Source organism: Sciurus carolinensis, chromosome 9 (genome assembly GCF_902686445.1).
Source record: "Sciurus carolinensis chromosome 9, mSciCar1.2, whole genome shotgun sequence".
Lineage (NCBI taxonomy): Eukaryota > Metazoa > Chordata > Mammalia > Rodentia > Sciuridae > Sciurus > Sciurus carolinensis.
Window position 1 is genome coordinate 25,419,843 of NC_062221.1, and position 23,664 is coordinate 25,443,506.

A 23,664-nucleotide genomic window follows, 5' to 3' on the forward strand; every position below is an offset into this window, starting at 1 on the left:
AATTTTTAATACCTTTCAGACTGTCTATAGCAAATACAAAAGTGTAAATTGCAAAACCAACAAGTAACATCGCTAAGAATGTCTGAGCAAAAGGGGAACCATTCTTAACAGCATTATCAAAAATGAGTCCTTGAACTGACTCCTACAAAAACAGGTCACATGAAATACCCAAATCAATTACATTAGTATGAAGGCAAGGTCATGAATTCAACCACTCAGTCTCAGTCTCACCCACACCAAAGCAAGGCACACTAGAGACAACAGTATCACAACTGAATAGTACCTTCAAGCCTTGTAGTCCTCTGCTCCCCTGAGGTCCCAAAACCCCTGGACATTTGCAAAATGTACAGCAGCAAGCTCTCTCTGCAATGTTTCCCTGGGAAGAAACAAAAAAAGCAGATGTGCAACAATCATCAGGAATTTTGTTACCTATGAATCATATTTACACAAATCAATCCACCACCTGCAACCCCATCTTCTGCCTCTGAACGAGGGGTTGCAGAGCATAAGAGCTGCTTTTGAACTTCATAGTGCAGAGAGGGCAGTGTCTAGGGCTGAATACTTAAGTGATGAAATATTTGACAACAATCCCCCTGCAAAGGAAATGACCGCTGTTATTGGAAGGGCACAGGCCAAGTCTGCCCAAGACTTTTGGCTCCTAGTTAACAATATCCTAAAACAGGAATTTCTAGAGTATAAATTGTTGGGAGCTTTTTAATTGGAGTAGGAGTTGGTTGGTCTTCGGTTCTCCATGTATCCATTTAGTGAGATGACAAAGAATGAAAGGATATGCAAAATATAAAACAGGATGCTCTGGTCTTTCACACGTTTTTACTTACTAAACACAATGTGCTTAATCTACTGGAGCAAGCAAAAGTAGCCTTTGGAAACAGCAAGATTTCAATTTAGTTCTCATAGCATTTGGAATAACTAGATTTTTCAACAACTCACCAGGTACTGTGATAGCGTGCTACCTAGTTCTGTCATTCCAATGGTCAAGTGAGTCCTATAATCAAATCCTTTCCCAAATTCAAAGCTGGAAAACTCGTCATAAGCAACCGTGTTCAGGGACACCACCAGCAGAGCATCAAGTCCTATTTAGTAAAAATAGCAGATATAAAACCAAAGAGTTGTACATGAAAAAAGAATTTCCACTCAGTAACATCATCCAAAAGGGGAAAAAAACATTAGCAGAAGTGGGATTCCCAACATATGAAGAATCCAGCAGAAGATTCACCTGCATTTCTGAATATGCAACAGATTCTGGTCTCTGACTTTAGCATGAAATCTCCCTGAGAAAAGGAATTCAAGAGAAACTATTTACAAGTCTAGTGAAGAACGCTAGTGGGAAACTGTAATCATCATCTCACCACCAATTTAGATGCAACTCTTGGGCATTCAAAAGTGATTTTTTTAAAAGGACATTTATTCAATAACCCAATCATTAAATGGGATAAGGAACTGAACAGGCACCTCACAAAAGAAGAAACTGATCAACAAATATGTGAAAAAATGTTCAACATCTCTAGCAATTAGTGAAATGCAAATCAAAACTACACTAAGATTTCATCTCACTCTAGTCAGAATGGCAATTATCAAGAATACAAGCAACAATAACTGTTGGTGAGGATGTGGGGGAAAAGGTACACTCATACACTGCTGATGGGACTGCAAATTGGTGCAGTCACTATGGAAAGCAGTATGGAGATTCCTCAGGAAACTTGGAATGGAACTACCATTTGACCCAGCTATCCCACTTCTTGGCATATACCCAAAGGACTTAAAATCAGCATACTACAGTGACACAGCAACATCAATGTTTATAGCAGCTCAATTCACAATAGCTAAACTATGGAACCAACCTAGGTGCCCTTCAACAGATGAATGGATAAAGAAAATGTGGTATATATACAAAATGGTAAATTACTCAGTCTTAAAGAAGAACCAAATTGTGTCATTTGCCGGTAAATGGATGGAGCTGGAGAATATCATGCTAAGTGAAATAAGCCAATCCTAAAGAACAACAGGTCAAATGTTTTCTCTGATATGTGGATTCTAATTCACAATGTGGGGGTGGGACTAGGAAAGAATAGAGGTACTTTAGAAGGGAGTGAAGGGAGGGGAGGGAGTAAAAGGGTAGGAATGATAGTAGAATGAATTGGACATTATTACCCTTTGTGCATGTATGATTACACAGCTGGTGTGATTCTATATCATGTACAACCAAAAGAATGGGAAGTCATACTCTTTTAATATATGATGGGTCAAAATGCATTCTATTGTCAAATATAACTAATTTGAACAAATAAAAAAATAAAAAGGGTATTTTTCATCTTCCAAGCATTTTTCTGAAATTTCCTGTGTGTAAGTTAATGACAGTTCTTAAGTTATCTCCATTTCCAAACACTCCTGGAGCCCAGGCCCTGAGAGCATGAAGCCCATGAAGGGTGATTCCAGTCTCAACTGAACTTCTGATCATGGACAGTTCATGCATTCATTCACTCACTTATTAATGCATCTAATAGTTTGTTTACTCTAACTACTCTTAAGCAAATATTTATTTCTTAGGAGCCTGTTATGTCCCAGTCATTGTATCAAGGATGCAAGATGAGTAGGTCAGGAATGCCCCGTCCTGTCGAAGTTTGTGGACAAGGAGGTAGACAAGAATCAGGTGCTCCAGAGGTAAGTGCTCTGAGGAGTATCAGGGTGCTAGGAAGCCTTGAGGGACTCCTTAGTCTTGGAGGGTCATGGGAGGTTCTTGGAGAAACTGATGCTTAGGCTAATTCAAAAGGATGAATGGAAGTTGGACAAGGGAAAAGAACCAGAGATGGAAGATGGAGAGAACTGGGGAGGAAAGGAGTTGGGAAGAGCTCTACATAAGACAGAAGGGAATGAAGTTGTGAAGTACCCTGGGGGAGGAGGTGGACATGTTTCCTGTGCCTGGAAACCTGAGTGTGAGGAGTGAGTTAAGGTTGGGTGTGGGGCAGAGGTTAGACTCTGCAGAGTCTCTTGGCCACATTAAGGAAGTTTATACCTATTCTAAGACCAGTGAGAAGGTGTTGAAAGGATCAGAGCAGAGAAGGTAACACACCCCAGAAATGAAACAGAGGGGCTGGGAATATAGTTCAGTTGGTAGAATGTTTGCCTAGCATGCAGAGCATGCACAAGGCCCTGGGTTCAATTTCCAGCACCACAAACAACAACAACATCAAAACAGGAAGTTCTGTGGCCTCTAGGGAGGTTGCCTGTGCCAGCTGAGTCCAAGAAACCAATCTGGGGCTCTACTAAGGAAGTCTCCAATGATGCTTCCCATTTGACAATGAGTGACATCTCCACTTCACTGCATGTTCCTCTCAACTTCTGCACTTAGTTTCCAGTTCCATCCAGAACTATGACATGGACACAAGGTGTAGGGTAGGAAGTGCTTTTCCCAGTCCAAGTTGCTATCTTCTACATGGACAATCAGAAACAATAGGAGGTGACTTAGGTCAGGCTTCCTGGAAGCAGAATCTGAGAAGGGAATTTGTGCAAGTGTGGTTAATAAGACAGAAAAGCTTTGAAAAGAAGTGGAAGGTGTAAACAGGGATACTTCTCAGCAAAGTCTTACCCTTGACCTGATTCACGAGGAACTCCAGAATGTAAACTGTACCAGAGTTGACTCATTTGAGGCCAGGGTACTGGTCCTTTGTAGCCCTATATGTATGATTGATAGCCCCAGTTACCAAGACAGGAAATGGTATAACCCTACCCTCTCTCCAAGCATATCCACACACGATTCAGGTCAGTCAAGGGCACCCTCCTGTAGAACGCAGATGTAAGTACTTGGCCATACGATTTGCAGCATTTGGGGGAAGAGTGTGGGGCTTATCAAGTGCCTTTGGACAAGGAACCAACAGTATCTGCTGCAAATGGCCAAAGATCTAGAGCACCCTAGGGAGAGCAGAGACTTGCTCAGCATATTCCATACTTCACTGTTTAAATTTTCAACTCAATACCTGCTTCTCTGAGCCTGTCCGATTTATTTTCAAGCATCATGGTGCTCTCTCCCTGAAGACCATCTGAAAAGATGAGCAGCACCTGGAGAAAGAGGAAAGCGAAGAATGGGATGATGTGAAAGCTAGAGATATAACAGGAAGGGATGGGACACAGAAGGAAACACAATACCTGACCCCGGGATGCAGATTTATCCTCAAACGTATCCCACAGCGACTGTAAGAACTGTGCATTCAGATGAGTTGGCCCCCTGACGGTGACTTGGAGCAAGCTGTCAAATATTGCTTTCTGGTAGATTTGGAACCTGGTAGGGAATTCGTGGTCACTGTTCACCTTAAAGGCCAGGCTCACCTGTGCCTCTGCACCTGCCCCACAGCTCACCCCCCTGATGGAGGTGATGTCCTTTAAGATGCTTGGGAGGTATGATTCCAACTGGGGATGGCCCTGGAACAAAGGCTGCCCCTGCAGGTGAGTGGAAATGTCGAACCCGACCACGATGTCCACAAAGCAATCTGGAGATCAAGGGAAACGAGGCTAGATTAATGAGTAGTCAGGAATAAGGAAGGGCAGGAAAAGGAACAGCTGTCATGCCCCAGAGTTGGAGTCTAGAGGGTCTCTGGTACCCAAAAAGTATAGAAGAAGAAAGACCACCATATAACACAGGTGTCTCCTCTGTCCCCTTTCGGATATCAGACATTCCCGTAGCTGTTTAAGTTCAAACCATAGCATAGTCTCATTCGCAGTGGCTTTGGGTGTGTGTATGCACTTTCGTTCTTTAATGATGACATATTCTAATTCATGTAATCATGACATAATAAACATTTTAACTCTTCTAGAGATCTTAATTTCCAGAGGTCACAAATGCAAAAGGTTGCAAAAGCTCGGTGGATAATGCAGATGAGTCAGGTGAGCAGAACATGAGGACAATGGACTGGAGAGCAAGACCCACCCCTGCATCTGCTCACTGTTCAGCTCCAGCAGAGAGTACCCACAAGGGAAATGGAGCCCACCCTTGTTAAATCTTCTGCTTTTTCAAAGAGGAATCTGAATCCACATTTTTTGAATGTAAAATTTCCACTTTGTTCATGCTGTCGGTGAATTTAACAAGTAGTCGGTCAGCTCTGGACAGGAGAAGCAAACTGGTGCAAGTGGCCATCTGGTCACCTCTGACCCTGTCTGGTTGCTCATTTTCCAGATGAGGGGACAGCAATTCATGGAGGCTATCGCTCCTGCTCCAGAGTTAGAACTCTGACTTTGTGGCTCCAGGCCCAGGACTCTCGCTACCTCTGTCATCTGCCTCCACTTGAATGAGACATAAAAGATCCGAGGTACTTGAGGAAAAAAAAAAAAAAAAAACACATTTTTTGAAGGATGCTTCCATCACAAGACTAGAAACAAACACTCCGAGAAATTCCTGCAAGTTGTGCAGACTCCACAAAATGTGGACTGTTTCCTGACATGCTGCCCTCCCAATCTCCACCCCAAATGGACAGGACCTGAGTCCTGCACGGCTGCTATCAGCTGCAACCAAATAGTGACACCCCCACTAGATGGGACATTGCTCTCCATTTCATTGTCCTCACACCCTGCCCCCTTGCCCATCTACATTACCCACCTGGACTTTGCAGCATTTATATTGGTGACCTCTGGATTAAATAATTTCTAAGGACAATTCAAATCTTTACTGTGTTATGATGATAAGGACAGCATTATTCAAATAACACACTGTATGCATGTACATAGCTGCACACACACAACACACACACACACACACACACACGGAGTCCCTCACAAGATGGTTTTACAAAGTTAAAATAGTAAAACTTTCAGTCTGTAAATTTCAGTCTGTTCATTTTTCTTGCTTCCTACTGGAAGCAAGGTTGTCCTAGGACTTCTGGCAATGGAGACAGTGGAAATAAGCGATTGAGAGTCAGGTTTTGAGAAGAGTATAAATAGCAGGGTCCCTTCCGGCTCTGCAGCCTCTCCTTGTCCCTGAGAGAGGGTGACTGATTCCATACTTCCTGGAAGCAGAGGAGAGCTCTCTTCTCACTGCACATTGTTCTAAATATATGTTCTGCTAGAGTTGGCCCATGCCAGACCCTTGGGAAATAAAGAAATGGGAAGTTATAATTGAATAAAACTGGACAAAGCACACTTACTGGTTTTCCCGCAGCTCTGGCAGATTTCACGGACCATTCTTTTTTTCACATCCACGTTCTTTAATCTATCGAAGTCTTGAAAAGTGATTATTTTTTCAGAATTGCCTGTTATTGGTAGAAGCTGTTCCTTACGAACATCTCCTATGCCCAAAACCAGGATGCAGATTCCAAGGTCTTTCAGGTTTTTCACTGCATCTACCACATTGTAGCGGGGAGACTCAGATGTGATAACAACCAAAGTTTGAGGGACACCAGCATTTCTCCTCCCACCAAAAGATGGGTGAAACATGGAGCTCACGTGTTTAAGGGCAAAATCAATTCGTGACTGCCCATTGCTCTTGGAGACATTCCGAATTCGTGATTTCCACTGGGCTTTCGTCAGAGTGTTTCCCAACTCAATAATTTCCTGATAGCGGCTCCCATATTGAGCCATCCCAATTTTCATTCTTTGAGACAGAGTATCAAAACTGTCAATTAAGTCTGACAAGAAGGTTGTCATGGTAACAAACTCCGAATCAGACACCATGTTAGAGCCATCACAGAGGAAAATCACATCGGCTTCCTGAAGGTTACAGACTGCAGTAAGAAAAAAGAATAAATTATTTTCCTCATGAGTCATTCTAATTATTTTCTTTATTCTAATATTTAAATTACTTTACCAACCACTTAAATTGCTTTACATTGAGATAAGTAAATTGAGATAAGTTAGCAGCAAAATCACTGATTGGCACTCAAAGAGACCGACAAATAGCAGGAAGAGAAATATTAGCAGGGGTTTCATGAGTTGTAATTATTTGCATAATCCATTGGAAAAGACACTGCAAGCTACTCAGAAAGAAAGTAGGAAACAGGCATAGATTGAATGCATTCATTAAGAGAGGATTACAAAGCTAGAAGTCTCTTCAACAGACTCTGATTGGAACATTCACCCAAATCAAGGTAACAGTACTGTTACACTGTGTTTAGTACTCCTACTCCCATCAAGGCTACTATTGCCCTTGTGTATTGAGAAGTGTCATTTCTAAAACACTTTTGGCATATCATAACATAGATAATACAACCACCTTATAAAGAATTATTTTAATTTTACACATATAGAAATGAAATTCAGAGGTTAGGTGACCTAAAAACATATAATTACTATGGAGTGAAGTTAGTATCTGGACATCTAAATCTTTTTTACCCATAAATTCAGCATGTTTGTTTTTACGGCAATGTTTTTTAACTATCATAACCCAAATATTAAATCATCATGAAATGAGGTCTAATGGGTAATGAACTGGGCATGGGGTCATCTTCAAGAAGTCTAATATGAAATGTCCCAAAACCAAGGAATGACTTTCTACACTTGGTTCCAAACAAACTCAATGGCTGGGATAGGAGCAGCACTATAGTGGTCACTAATGGCAACTGAGACCAGAGTTGCCCACCATCACACAACTCCTTGGGACGGCAGTGTAGTAGGTGCAGATGGGCTGCCCAGATAAACCTTCAAGGAAGTTGGACCTTCGTGTGGTAGCAAAAAGCCTCCTGCTGTCAGTTCCTTCAGATTTGCCTCACCACGGAGAGATCCCTTGCCAAAGGTCATGCCCTTCCTAGGGTAGCTCACATTAGGGGACTCAGTGAGAAGGGGGTTCCCAGATGTCTTAGTCCAATGCTGGACAACTCTCATGGGCAATACTTGCTTCAGAGCTGTCTGCTAGGTTTAAAGCTTTGTTGAGTGTGTGTCACTGCTTGATTTCTTCTGCCTGTCTTGCTTTCCCCCTTTATTTCACAGATGTGTGTCCCTAATAAACATCTTGTATCCCAAATTCCATCTCAGCATCTACCTCCAAAATGTAAGCATACAAGATAAGAACAAAGCAGCTCCCATATTCCTAAGATAAGACTGCAGTCTTAGAACTATACCTGATTTGGTGAGACCCAACAAGGAACAAGAGACCAAGCCTGCCCAGGGAATTCATTGTCTTATGTCAGATAGAGGTAATAAAATAGCAGAAAGTGCATGTTAAGTGCTACCACCAGAAGATAGAAGGTGCAAGAGTTGGGAGACACAATGAGGACATGGGGTCAGATGTCAGGCCAGGATATTAACAAACAAAGCTAAAACTTGACACATTAGATGTAGCAATTGCAGTGATGGGCTTGGTGCTCATGGTGGGTAGAATAATGTGCACAAAGATTTGAGAAATTTCAAAACAACAAGGTGAATTATAAAGAAGGGAGAGGCCATCAACAGTTTGGAGAAGTGGTAGGGATTAGATGGAGCCTGGGAGTTTGGAAATGACCCCAATGACAGAGAAAAACTTCCAAAAACCTGTAGGCAGAGGAGTGACACAGTCCAGTGTGTGTGAGAAAGATCATCAGTGTTGAGATTGGATTGCATGATGGCAGGAGAGATGGAGAGACCAGGTTTCAGGGTGGGAGCCTACAGACCAGAAAGAACAGGCAGAACTGAGATGATCCTTCTGCTGTGCGGTGGGTAAATCATGTGTTTCTTACATAAAGATAAGATCTGAAGCCAAAAAGATGAATTATTTCATATTTAAATAAGGTAACTCTGTGATGGTCAGACAGTTTCACTCAGCAAAGAAAACACAGATCTGATGCAGGATTTAGGGGAAGCTTGTTTGGGGTTGGACTGGGTACAGAGATGGGAGCAGGTAAACATTAGTCTTAGAAGTATGACTTTTGTTGGCTACAAAAGCAGATTCCAGATTGGTAAAGAGGAAAGAAGAAAGAAAGGAAAAGGAGATAGAGGGAGGGAAGAAGGAAGGGAAGAGGAAAGAGGAAAGGAAGGTAGGTTGGTTGATTCGTTGGCCATGTTTGAGGGTCTGGGCCAATACATACATATGCATTCAGAGGCACAGGCCCTCCATAGATGACTTGTCAATCTCTACTGCTTCTGAGACCAGGTGGCAAGTCTCACCTTTTCCTCATGGAATGTGACAGGTGTGGCCAACACAGCCCAGTGATAGCTCATGTGATCAGCTTAGTCCCCTTCCCTCCTGCCCCCAGCAGCCTGTCTTCATTACTCCATGTTTGACTTCCCCATCCCTCCCTCTGCATTAGTGGTTCTCATCCGGAAAAGAACACAGACCAGGAAAACCTCTTAGGGCCAAGAGAATGCTTACGATACCATTCAGAGGGCCTTGGATCTTTGAAGACAAAAGTCTATCTGTAGAAATCATGAAACTCTCTACTTGAGTCTGGCTAAAACTGACCACCAGTGGTCAGTTGCATTGAGACCAGAAAGCAATGGAGCAGTACCTATTAAATGGGGTAAGGTGACCATGTCCCTAAGAGGAGGGTCATCTGTCTGGCAAAAAAAAAAAAAAAAAAAAGGCAACAGGGTGACAAGACAGCAAGGAATGCCTCTGAAACTTCCTTGTATCATCTCTTCATTGCATGCAGCGGTGGGAGGAAACTCTGGGATCTTGCTCAAACAACTCATTTCTTTTAGAGATAAGAAAACTATATTCAGCTCAAGGAGAAAAATGGTCAACCCATGATACCCAAGTACCAGCAAGCCAGGATGTATACAAGTTTATGATTTATGCTTTTGTTTGAACTTTTGTTGCGACATCCCAAGAAGCTTTAAAAATGGCAACTTACCCTCTCCTGCATTGTCACACACACTTTCTTGTAGAGGCAAGTAAACATCTTTCAGTTTGTCAAAATTATCTACATGGATGGTATTATTTTTATTGCCTGCCATAGCCTCAAGTTCATCTTGGTTGGCCTGTCCCACACCCACTGCAAAGATGGTGATGCCTTTGTTTCTTAACTTCAGTGCAGTGTCCCCGAGCCGATCCCGGTCGTGGGACACCCCGTCGGTGATGACAATCAGCATCTGCCTCACATTTTGCTTGATGCGGCTTCCATGTTCTTCCCTGAACAGGGTGTTTGAGTGCTCTAGAGCCCTGGCAGTGTAGGTCCTCCCGGAAGTGTCCCGGCGCCTCCTCAGGTTCTCGATGATCGCCGAACTGTTTGAGTACGTGTTAAGGTAGAAAAGAATCTCAGGACTGTCCGAGTATTTGAGGGCTCCAAACTGAACTCGGTCCCTGCCAACATCTGCTTTCTTCACCAAATGGACGGTAAGGTTAATCATGCTGTCTTGCTGGTCTGGATTGATGCTGCCTGAATGATCCAGCACGAACACAACATCTAACAGTTCAATCCTTTTACAATCTGAAAAAAGAAAAAAAGAAGAAGAAGAGGGGATTCCAAACTTTCTGTAGTGCATCCTGTACAGTTCACTGAGAAGGAAAGCAATCTAACCTTTGCCATGAGCCTACTAGGCGCTAAACACGCCACCTCACTTAGTCCTCAGAGGTGGCTTTTTGCCATTTTACAGAGAAAAAAAAACAAAGGGTCAGAGAAGGGCCACTTGCCCAGATGATGATTCCAGGGACATTTAAGCCTTCAGATGCGTGAATGATGATGTGTGACTCCACAATTGGCGATTCTTAAGCCACACCGCTCTGTTCTGCCATTAGGAGGAGTAATACCTTTTGGTAAGCAGGCTTGCAACTGGAAGTCAATGTCAAAAGCTAGTTTAATGCCAATCTAATGGTGAGACAGATTGAGGATTGTCAAACTGACCTGCTATTTTAAAGAGTTCTGGAGCTCGTTGTACAAAGTGAGGTTTCTATCCTACTCTCTCAGGCTCCAGCTGTCTTCTGAGATTTCAAGAGGCAAAACTTCCCATGTGCAGCATGCCTCTCCCTGGTTATTTGTGCTCCTTCCACTGACCTCCTAAATTAGAACTCAGTAAGTGGCCCTAAGTAGAGGAAGCGCTGAGGCTCCTATGTCCTCCTCCCTAGTCTCCAACGCTCCTACACATTAGAAGGCAAGCAACCACTCCAATCAAAATATAGACTCTCACCCTCTCGTTTCCTTCCCTTAATAGCATAAGCACCTGCCTTCCAAAAGTTCATTTTTTTCTACTTTCCACCTGTCTGTCTTTCCTCCAATCCTTATTTCTGGCAATGAAGTCTCAAATTTCCAAGTCTCCCACAATGTGAAGGAGCTTAGGCAATAATGGTAAAAACCTGGGGCAATGGTTCACTGAGATTTGGTGACTAGTTATGACTTAATAAATATGTACAAGTCCATCTTATGGATGAATAGGCAGAAATTTTGCCTTATGCCACACACAGGGTCTCCACAATCATTATATTTATCAAAACAAAAAAATGCTAGCAAGAACCCTGAAGGTTGCAAAGTCAAGGCTATGGCCTCTGGGTATAGCTGTCCACACTACCAAGAGTTGGGAAATCACTGCCACTCTTAGAGGAAGAAAAACTCCAATTAAGTGTTCCCAAGGAAGGCTTAGAGCTATCACTTAAAACTCAGAGTTTATAATGTGATATTTTATTTGTTAACTTTCTGGAAAAAAAATCACATACTTAATTTTGAAGAATGAAGTCCAACCAGTGTCTTTATGTTGCCAGGGGAACCACAAAACAAATGTACTAACGCTTTGCTTTATTCTCTTAGTTGTATCCAAAACAGATACTAGTGGTTGATAGATTTAAGAGCAAAAGCAGTTTCAGTCTATGTGTGGATTTACAGCAAGTTCTCATTCAAAAGGCATTAAAATTGATAGTTTCACCAAAGATGGGGGCGGGGTCCATTTTCCTTCTTATTTTGATTTGGAGGTCAAGATTTTCCCCCACTCCAGGTCAATAAAAGTGAATTCCATTTAACAAGTTACTGAGTTTTTAAAAAAAAATTGATAGTTTCAAACTAAAGATTGCGCACTATAATTTGAAAAGCACTACAATTTGTGAGATAAAAACAGTCACTCCAAGCAATCAGAAAAAAAAATCACAAATTAAATTTTTCCAAAGGGGCAGCATGTGAATGAGCAAATATAAAATACCCACAAGTTAAGAGTAATGTGAAGTAATGAAATGTACACTCTATCTTTAAAATATGAAAGATTTTTTTTTGGTGGAGCAATACTGTTTAAGATGCTGGATTTAATATAACTATAAGGAAGATGTATTTGTGTTTCTAATCATTTTCTGTTTAACAGTGATTATGGGCAGTCAAGAAACAATTCTAAGAAATCATTTGGAAACAAAATTTGGCTCTGGAAAACCCAGGTAGGTGGATATTAAGGAGTGAAAGCTTAGAAGAATTCTTGGAACTTCTTGGAATATAGTTGAAGTCATCAAAAGCAAGACTACTTGGAGTCAAAATAGTTGCTAAATTATTAAACTGGAATATCCATTGAGGTGTAGGCTATTTTAATATAATATCAATAAAACCAAAACCAAAGCAAAGACCAGTCCAGACATGGGCAAGTCCAGAGTCTACAGTGCCTCCCCTATAAAGTCAGCAGCTCACATTCTTGAGTCGTGAAAGATAACGGGGTCACTTACCATGCAGAGTGCACACACGAAAGATGAGTTTACTTTCTATTGCCTTTAGATGATCGAAGTTCTCAACATGGAAAACTAGGCTGCCATCCCCACTGATCTCCTCCAGCTGAGTCCTGTTGGCACCAAATACCCCCACAGAGAAAATGATCACCCCTTTGTCCCGCAGAGCAATAGCAGGCTCTCTCACATCATCCTGTGCTTCTCCATCAGTGATGAGGATGAGAAACTTTCTGACGTGAGGACGGGCCCCCTTGGGGAGGGTGAAGTATTGATCTACAAAGGCCAGTGCACTTCCAGTCAAAGTGTTTTCACCAATGAGAGACATTCTGTCTATTGCATCAGAAATTTCTTTTTGTGTAAAGTATTTGTTAAGCTGGAACTCTTCCTTGTTATAACCACTGAATTGAACGACACCAATTTGGGTTTTGTCTACACCAATCTGAATCTTAGCCAACAGGTTTTTCATGAAGTTTTTCATTGTATCAAAATTTGTATGTCCTATACTTCCAGAACTGTCCACCAGAAACATGACATCAGCCTTCATGTCTTCACATCCTGTATGTTACAGAAAAGACCATAAATTGGCATGGTTCTCAGAATAGGTAAAAACAGTATAGCAGTAATAAATGCATTAATGAGAAACATTGAAATTAAACTCCAGCAACTGCTGTTGTGTTTTGAGAATTTTATTTGCATCTTTAGAAGACCACAGACTAGAACCCTGAACCAGAAATTCATGGGAGATGATCCAAGGAGTTTTAAAAAGGAAATGCAACTTCTCAAAGTACATGTTCATTCATTCATACATAGATCACTCATTTATTCATAATCCACGTATCCATAATTCATTCATTCATAATTCTTGAGGTGTAAAAAATACCAAACCTCAGACTATGTGTTAAGGAATCCAATGGTGATCAAATAAAAATAATCTTAGCCAAAGTAATCAAGTCCCAGCATTCATAGGACCAACCAATCTTCTAGAGTTTTATGTATTTTCTTGAAAAACACTATTTTCTGGGATAATTTTAAGCAATTTGATAAATACTGCAAGTCAACATTAGAAACTGAATTGAAAAGTTTTTAGTAGGGATAATAAGTGCTTTAATAAGTACATACCTATTCACCACAGGCTGTTCTTTTACACATGAAATTTGATGACTTATGGATTGGAAATCTGTGTATGTGCATACACACACACATATATAGATATGTATATGTACATACACACACATCTAAGACCAATTTCTATAAAGTATTGATAAAAGATTATCAATCCCTGGTACACATATTTAACATTGTCTTCACTGTCATCCCTTTTGCCTGTACACCTGTCCATCTGTAAACTCTGCCATCCTCCTACCAGTCTCTCTCTAAATTCAGGGAGTGTTGAAAACACTTAGCATCAGCCATATGTGGGAAAATGAAAAGACAAATATTTTTTAAAGCCAACACTCAGATCCACCAGGAGGATTGACACTCAAGACCCAAGCTGCCCTGGAAACATCTTGAAAGCCCTAAGTGGTGAGGTCTCTGAGATGTCTGTGGCCTTGGCAAAGTCCCACTTTGGTGAGTTTGCATAAGATGCTCTTCCATGTGACGTGGAAGGGCAAAGGAAAAGGCTTCAAGATGAGGTTTAGTATTCACAGGATCTACCTTCTTATTTCTATTGGTGACAGAGACCGCTTCTCATTCCCTAATATTTTCCCTTTCTTCTATGTCAGCCAAATTTCAGCCAGGCAGATGGTTACCCATCTGCTAAAGACTATCTTTCCCAGCCTTCCTTGAAACTAGACATGACCCTGTGACTAAGTTTGAGCCAATAGCTATGAATAACAGTGAACTGGCCACTTCTGGGTCTTACCACTAAAATGACTGAGCATCGTAGGCTCCAGAACTGGAGTTTCAGTTTTGCTAAAGATGGGAGCTGCATTTGGGATATAACAGCCTCTTTACTTTGCAGTCCAAACTTCAGTTTGGAGTCTTTTCAATAGAGCAGCTTCATCTGCCCCTGCTGATACATGTGCCCCACTCCATCTGAACCTGCTCTGAGACTTGCTAGCATTTTAGTCCCTCATGCGTAGGCTCCTTGGTGTTCCTATTCCCCACTCCCCACACCAAGATGTATTTCTGTCATAAACAAAAATGAACAACATTTCCATGTGTACTAGATGTGTACCCATAATATAAAATAATGATTGATATTTATGATGCTCAACCCATGAAGAGTCTGTGAATGTAGATATTATCTACATTTTATGGATGAGGATGTATCAGACTCAAGAAGAGTTGAACCCTAATCTACAAAGCCTATTCTCTGTCCATTGTATTCATCTGCCTATGTGCAGCATGCACACAATTCACATGTACAACAGAGTCTCTTTCACACCACAGTGATGGGATTCCATAAGGCCACAACATTCTTAGCAACCTTCTACCTACTGCCTGCAAGATAGCTTCAGAGCAGCTCTCTATAGAGAGATTCTCCAGGTCTCAGCAGTTGGTTTAAAATGAGGAACTGAATCCCTCCATGGTGATAAAGGAAGTTAGCAAACTGTGAGTCAGACAACAGGTCACAGGGCACCTTGACTCAGCCTGGCCACTCACCTGCCTGAAGTAATTGATGACAAGGAAAATAGAGCCTTTTGTCTTTGTTTTGCTTACCTTTTTCAGTGCAGATGCTGTGAACAACTTGAGTTTTTATGCTTTTTAAGGCATCGAAGTTCTGTCCAAAGTTGACCCTTTCTTTTTCCCCAGCAATTTGCTGCAGCTGTGTTCTATTAGCCTCTCCAATGCCAATTGCATGGATGGTGATCTGTTCAGCCCTTAGTCTCTCGGCAGGTTGCACAACACCATCCTCAGACTTGCCATCGGTCAGCACGATGAGGTAACAGGGCACTTCACCTGTCCTCTCCTTCTTTCCCTCCTTTATTATTGGCTGTATGAAATCCAGAGCTTTTCCAGTCAAAGTGCCACCTCCAAGTTGATTGATGTTAAAAATAGCCTTTTTTAAGTCAATATCATTCTGATAGCGAGAGATAGGAAATTCCTCTTGGGTCTTTGTTGAATACTGCACGACTCCAACTCGAACTTTGTTTGGGCCAATGCTAAACATGTCTACCACTGACAACATGAATGCCTTGATTTGTTCAAACTGCTTGTTCTGGATGCTGCCGGAGCCATCAATGAGGAAATAGATATCAGCCGCCTTTGTATCCACACAGCCTACAAGGGGAAAAAATGAACAGTGAACACGGCATTCTCTGTTAATGACAGAGAAACTGGAACAAGCTTTGCAAGAGAACTTTACAACTTTGGAGGATCATGAGGCTGTGCCTGTTAGAATCAAACTCTTCATGTCCATTTTCTTCACTGAAATTTACAACCATCTGGGGAGAAAATTGAAACAAAGCAAGGCAGAGTTGTTTAACCAAGGTCACAGTAAGGACCAGGTTCCCAAACCTCTGGGTTCCAAGTTAAATAGTTTTTCCAGTATTGACACCTGCCCTCTCGGACACTTATGCTGTATCACATTTTTTGAGAAATGGCATGGGATTGATGACCTTCTATTCTTACTTCCCTAGTAATTGCTTCTTCCCAGGACAACCACAATATATTTAAAGTTAAAATCAGATCATATTATTCTTCTACTTAAATGATTTATCAGTGTATTTAGAATTCATCAAAAACAAAAATTGGCTTTATCTTGCTTCCTACCTTTCTCTCTGACCCTATTTCCAGCTATTCTTCATCTGTTTTAACCATATTAAACTTCTTCCTGTTCTTTGACTATGCCCAGGGTCTTTGCTTGCCCTCTTCTCTTCTTGGAAAACTTTTACCCAACGCCAAATATTCAGATGGTTAGTGCTTCTCATTGAAGTCCAATGTCTGTTCTTGAAAAAGGCCTTTACTTCCCTCTAGTTGAAGCAGATCAGTCATTTTCTAGCCTATTAACTTGTTTATTTTCTTTATGACATTTCTTGGAATTAACCTTTTTCATTTGTTCATGAATCCAGTCTGCTACCTACCATAGAATGTCAGCTCTATGAAAACAGATTTTGCCTTTGCTTCTGCCTATGGCACATCAAAGAAAAAAAATTTTTAATTTTGAGTAAAATACCTCTCTTTATTCCTTCCTTTGTTAAGCTGAATCTATTTTGAAAGTACTTTAACTTTCTTAATAGCCTACTTGTTTCTCTAAGTGATCATTCATCAAAACTGGGAAGGAAGAAGAGCATATTTTCAAAGGTTTAGGTTATTTATGCCCTTATCTGATTTAAGAACATGAACCAAACTTTAAGTACAAAATGATTTAGTCATTTCAAAATTATTTTATTTCTTGGCAGATTTCAGAAATTTATGGCTACTGACGCTACTTCAGGCTTTGAGAAGTTGTTCCTAAAGAAATCAGAAATACTTGAAATAAGTTGGACCCTGATAATTAAACTATGAAATCAATACATAAAATATTAGGGCAAAGATAAGCAGTTATCTGCAAAAGACAGAGTTGGTCTGAGGCTTGTAAAACTTGAAAGTAAGCAAAATGAATTGATTTGAGTTTAATAAAGAAGAATTGAGTTTCCTCAGCAGGGTGATGGAGGTTGGCAATAACCAAAAGAAAATTTATCAATCACAGTGAGTAACTATGACATTCCAAACCTTCCATCCCTCTTTAGAACTGTGCTAAGACACTAGCTTCTAGTCATATGTTGCTATTAAAATGTAAGTTTAAACTACTTAAAATTAAATAAAATTAAAAGTCAGCTCCTCATTTGCACATTGCAAATTCTTAACAGCTCCATGCAGCTAGTGGCTACCATATTGGATGGCAGATATGGAACATTTCCATCATTACAAATTTTGATTGGACTAAAGAAGAATGGGTCCTTTGGCTCAAGGCCTCACCTATACAATTACATATACAGACTGAGAGAGTTCTAGATATAGAAAGCTATCAATGTATATATTTGATTTTGAAATAAAGATATCTGCCCAACTAGATGCCACTAAACATTTCAATCAGAAAACTAACTCTCTTGCTCAGATTCCACAATCCCAAGTGGTCTTTTGATTATAATTTAGATTCAAATGTGGCATGTCTCAAGGAAGAGAATGTTCCATTTACAGAACATGAACATCTAGGCTCCTGGGCATTGATCGTTCTTGGTGTTATAAAGAAAATTGCCCTTCTTTCTCTATACATCAGCCTCTTGAGTTTGGTTAATGTGAGTGTCCCCTTGGTTTAATGCATTCTATTTAACATATTGAATATCTTCAGTGTGCCAAATGTAGTGGATAAAGCATGACTACGTGAGACAAGGTTATTTCTCTGTGATTCGATCACTCTGAAACTGGAAAACTGGTCAACACTTTCTGGACCATGGCAAATTCACTAAGGTTCTTGTTTTGTTTTGTTTCATTTTGTTTTGTTTTTAATCTCTAGTGTGAGTTTTCAAGGGAGCTTACAAAAATACAGCTGCCCAGCTGAGTGCAGTATCACACTCCTGTAAAATCAGCAATTCCTGAGGCTAAGGCAGTAGAATAGCAAGATCAAGGCCAGCCTGGGCAACTTAGTGAGACCCTGTTTCAAAATTTTTAAAGAATAAACAAGAAGGTCTGGAGATGTAGCTCGGTGGTAAAATACACCTGGGTTGAACCCAAGTCTCTCTCACACACACACACACACACACACACACATACACACACATACATACACATAAATACAGGTGCTCAAGCCCTACCCTCAGAGGTGGATTCATTAGGCTTAGGGTGTCAAGGGCTACTAAATTAATAAGCTCCTTGGCAGCCTGATAAGTTTATAGCAGATTATAGTGATTTGCCTGCCTACCCTGAAATCTCTGGTCACTTTTGTGCACACTGGTACCTACTGCCTTATTTTGATTCTCAATAGCAGTCCTGTGGGAGGGCTGTTCCTGGGTTGCTAGAATCTTCTTTGCCTGGCACCTGAGCCAGAAGTATCAGGAAACTCACATTACCCCATGCGCTGGAATGTCAATTCTCTAATTACACTGTCCCCTGACTAGGACAACTCTAAGTTTTGATGGACACTGCCTCTAGAATGGCACCATGGAATTCAGCCAACATAACCTTCCAGTCCAAAGGGACTTTTATCATTCTTCCCTTCCTGACCCCACATCCTCACCTACCAATCTCAAGTCTTTCCTGGGAGCACTTCCTTAATATATCAATTTCATGTGAATCCCTGACTGGCATCTAGGGAATCCAACTTAAGTCAGGTACCAACATTTGAGAGCAACTGAATGAATTAGAGGCCACCTGGTGAGGCCTTGTGAAAGACAGCTATCCTCCTTGGATGGCTCATACCCTAGCATTGGTCCCATGGCTTCCCACTTAGAATTTCTATAATGACAGTAATCGGTTTTATCACATCATTGCAAACTTCCTAAGAGGGACCACACTATATATCCCTCCTGTGCCTAATAACTAATATAAAAATAAGGCAGCTGCCACTCTGAGGGACTCCCCTACATGTTGCTCAGGAAGTAACAGAGGATTTGTTTCTTGTTGCTGCCTTGCTGTACATACATGCCAGAATACCAGGGTTGGCCCTGTGTGTATCTTCAAACCGGTCTTCAATTGACAGGCCTGAATTTTAAATTTAGCCCTTTTAATATCATTTGAAGATGGCAATTCCTTTCCATGTGAGTGCTGTCAAATACTAGTTTCAATTACTTAAAAACATTTTATCTGTAGAGAAAATGTGTGAAGGCAGGAGATATCTCAGAATTAGATATGCTCAGTCTTATCAAATATCTCTGGGCATGTACCTTTGAAAAGAGCTCAGTAAACCAGAGCAGATTCATAAAACATCTTAACTAGGATGTCCTTGACTAGAATGATGACAGAAAAAATTTAAAAATCAAAATGTGAAGAAGCACTCATGGTTGTGCATAAAGACATAGCTATAAGATTTTTAAAAGAGCAAAACATTGTCATTGACCCTTATACTCAACAATTCAAAATATGTTGCACAAAGTATGATAAATCCATACAACAGAATATTACAGCCAACCTAAAAAGTATCTTGCAAAATAACATCTAAGGAAATAGACAAAAGTTTATGATGTAAATTTGATTTAAAAAGTGGAGCCGGGTGCAGTGGGGCACCCCTGTAATCCCAGCAGCTTGGGAGGCTGAGGCAGGAGGATTCCAAGTACAAAGCCAGCCTCAGCAACATAGCAAGGCCCTAAACAACTCAGTGAGACCTGGTCTCTACATAAAATATAAAAAGGGCTAGGGATGTGGCTTGATGGTTAAGTGCACCTGAGTTCAATCCCTGAGACCAAAAAAAAAAAAAAAAAAAAGCAAGTAAGGCAGAAAATACAATAACCATTCCCTCTATGTTAACTGAATTCCAATTTTTTACTTGGATACTTGACTACTACATTTCCCAGTTCCCATTACAACTCACTTAGTTACAACTAAGTGTGGCATGTAACCAACTTCTGATCAAGGGGACATGAGCAGAAATGTGTGTGTGACTTCTTTGAAAAATGGCAGGGGCACCTCCCTTTTCTTCCCCTTTTGCATTAAGTGTTTGCTGAATGTGAACGTGATGCCTGAAGCTGTCATCCTGGACTATGATCCTCGGAATAAAAGCCACCAACAGCAAAAAAAAAAAAAAAAAAAAAAAAAAAAAAATATCAGGAAGAGAAAGGATCCCCAACACTGTGATGTACCATGATGACTCATCTGCCTACTTCTGGACTTATTTGTGAAGCAGTAAACATAATTTTGTCCTGTTTCAATCACATTTAGTCTGATTTCTTTCTTAGTCATACCCAAAAGTGATTGCAACTGATACAAGTTACCAAACTATGTATGTTTGCACTGTCCAGTAAACAGACCCTAGACCTAAATGGCTAATAAAAAATGAATCAAAATTAAATGACATTTAAATTTTTTTTAATTCAGTTCCTCCATCACATTTCAAGTGTTCACAAGTCACAGATGGCTGCAGTTGCCTTATTGGACAGTGCACCTACATCGGCATCTCACAGAACATTCTATTGGAGCACGGATACATAATTTTACAACTGGGTGTATATGGGCCTGGGCTTACATGAGCAGAGTGCGTGGAGAGAGAGAGACAAAGGCAGGAAAGAGACTAAAAGACGAGAAATAATTGTTAATAGTTTTATCTGAAGCTAGGAATACAGGTGGTTTTACTTTCCTCTTTATATCCATCCATACAATTAAAATATTTTAGAGTTAACACATACAACTTTTTTACATTTTATTGAGGCATGATTTACATGCTATGCAGTTGATCTGTTATGAGTATATCGTTCAATGATTTCTGGTAAGTTTACAAAGTTGGGCAACCATGACTAAAATCCCCCCATTCCCAAAAGTACCCTTATCCAATTGTGTTCAATCCTCACCCCTGCCCCAACACTAGGCAACCATTCAGTTTACCATAAAATAAGAAATACATATTTTGAAAACATACCAGTTTTGTCGAGGTTCATTTGTTCAGCATGAGTAGAAATTTGAGTCCATATTTCATTCTGGAGCTTCTTTAGGAACTTCCTACTATAAGATTCCAAGTCTGCATAGGAGTTCAAGGTGGTAACTGTCTGTTCTGTAGGGTAAGATGCTATTTCTTCTAACTGAGTACTGTTAGCCCCTTCGATGTTCATAACAAACACAGTTACGCCCTCCAGCCGAAGGTTCAATGCAGCCTCACGCACCTCGTCATCTGATGATCTGTGGGTGACCAGGACTGCAATCTGAGGGACCCCCTGTGCCCTTCTGCTGCCACTCGACTCTGAGAAACCTTCTTTCCTCAACTGCTCCATGGCAGCCCCAGCATTGGATTTCCCAGCCCGAAGGGAAAGCTTCCTGATTTGCTGCTGAAATTCAGATCCGGTTGTGCTTGATTTCAGAAAAGAAATCGTCTCAGCCCTCGTGCTGTAGCTCATCAGTCCAAGTCGCAGGCAATCAGAATTCACATCTAAGGAGTTAGTCATGTTCTCCAGGAACTTCTGCAGGCTTCTTAAATTTTGTTGGGTCCCAAATGACCCATCCACCAGGAACACAAGGTCTGCAAGTGAATCTTTCTGACAGGCTGTAGGGACGGGAACTATGGAGAGAGAAAAAGTATGAAGATTAGGATAAACACTAACCCAGAGTAAGACAGGTACTTCACTGGTTTCCAAAAGGCATGAGTGAAAACAGAGGTAGTCATGACAGATACAGAGCAATATTTTATCTTAGCAAACAAAAGGTCAAAATTCTGAACATGACTTTCAAGGTCATTGACTTCAGAGGCTTTGCATATGCTCTTCCCTCTTTCTGAAGAATTCTACTTACCAATTTTGCTACCACACCCTACTACCATCATCATCTCTACGGACACCACCACCATAACCACCTCCATTACCAGTACAATTGCCACCAACAACATTATCACCACCCCCACTGGGGTGACCAGCTTCACTACCAGCACTGCTATACTCAACTGCATTTAGATCACCATCTTCACTACCAGTACAATCACCACCACCAAGAGGATCACCACCTTCTTTACCAATACCATTCCCAAGAGCTGGGATGCAGAAAAGAGTTACCAGCAACATCTCTGACCTCAGGGAACTCACATTCTAAGGGGAGGGCAGATAACTAGATTATATTATTTCAAACAGTAATAAGTGCTAGAAAGGAAATAAAACAGGTGATTTTATTGAGTAACGATGCTGTGGAAGGAAGTGGAATGGTGGGGGACTCTAACTTAACTCAAACACGAAGAAGTCAAGAAACGCTTCTCTGAGAGGATCACATTTGGGTTGAAATCTGAATGAAGATTCCATCATGTGGAATTCTGAAGAAAGAGGAATTCTGGTAGAAAGAAAACCAAGTGGTGAGAACCAGCAAGAAGCCCAGAGTGACTGGAGTCAGTGGATGAAGAGAAACAATGGTGGATGAGGTCAGAGGGAGGTAGGTCCCAGATTATCTGGGAGTGTCACGTGATTCAGTTTAAATGTTTTAAGTATCACTCCAGTTACTGAAGGGAACTAATGAATTCAGGGATAACAATTTTAAAACAATGTCCCTAGAAAGAGATAATGGTTCTAGAAAGGATAAAGCAGCTAAGATGGAGCAACCAGGGTCATTTTGATACATGATTTAGAGGGAGAACAAAATGCTTGATAAATTGAATTCAAGTATTGATAGCATACACAGAAATGGAAATTTCCTGGGCTTTTGACCTAAACAACTGAGTGGATGGTGGGGGTGTCTTTTCGTAAGATAGGGAAGACAGTGGGAGGAACGGGTTATAGAGTGAATTCAAGAGTTCTATTTCAGACATACTCAGTTTCAGATGCCACTGAGCATCCAAGAGGAGATGCCCCCTAAGCAATGAATTATATGAATCTGGATTCTAAAGAAGAGTAGGCCATATTCACATATAGCCACTCCAAGCACAGACATACCTCAAATGTGGAAACTGTAGCCAAGAGGTAAGCTTCATCTCACTAAGAATTGCCCGTTAGCTCCTCTGATCTTAGCAATCATAAGGCATGTCTTACTATCTCTATCCCTTCAGTGCCTGGCACCTGGTGGGAGATCAAGAATATTTGTGGAACTTAAAATAATCTTATAAGTCTTTCAATTTACTCTGAATCCCACACAGTGAACTAAAACGAACTCCCAGTATGACCTCCTTGGGTTAGTATTTATTTGCAAACAGTGGTTACTATTGATACTAATAAACCTGTGCCAAATGCCATACAAGTCACCTCACTCATGTTACAAGGTAGACACTGAAGCACAGGGGTTAAGGAGCTTACTCAAGGTCTGAAGCAGCCAAGACAGTGTCTGAACCCAGATTTTCCTGACTATAAAGCCCTTGTTCTTAATCTCTAAAAGGTAAGGACGGGGTCCTGCCAAGGAATATCTTGTTATACTACCCTGCTGTGAGGTAAGTTAGAAGTAGTGATAGAAACATGATCTGCACACAGAGCCCTCTAAGAAGGTAGAGCCCCATTGCCCCAGAGAGCTCAGGCTAAGCAGACACCTAGAGGGTTGGAGGACCTCCAGTGTCCCCAGGGTGGAGGGCCACAGGATGTTTCTTC

The 23,664-nt window shown here is 41.0% G+C and overlaps 1 protein-coding gene across 1 annotated transcript in view; it reads right to left on the reverse strand.

Annotated features, from left to right (window-relative positions):
* The window catches only part of Col6a5 (collagen type VI alpha 5 chain), a 160,271-nt gene that overhangs the window by 65,484 nt on the left and 71,123 nt on the right, over window positions 1-23,664 (reverse strand). Inside the window, exons 4-12 of the mRNA XM_047564445.1 lie at window positions 21,039-21,671; window positions 15,209-15,769; window positions 12,545-13,099; window positions 9,768-10,343; window positions 6,153-6,728; window positions 4,165-4,505; window positions 3,996-4,077; window positions 952-1,094; window positions 284-376 (exon numbers count right to left, since the gene is read on the reverse strand). Of these exons, the coding sequence (XP_047420401.1) occupies window positions 284-376; window positions 952-1,094; window positions 3,996-4,077; window positions 4,165-4,505; window positions 6,153-6,728; window positions 9,768-10,343; window positions 12,545-13,099; window positions 15,209-15,769; window positions 21,039-21,671 (3,560 nt within the window). The remainder of the gene's footprint in view (window positions 1-283; window positions 377-951; window positions 1,095-3,995; window positions 4,078-4,164; window positions 4,506-6,152; window positions 6,729-9,767; window positions 10,344-12,544; window positions 13,100-15,208; window positions 15,770-21,038; window positions 21,672-23,664) is intronic.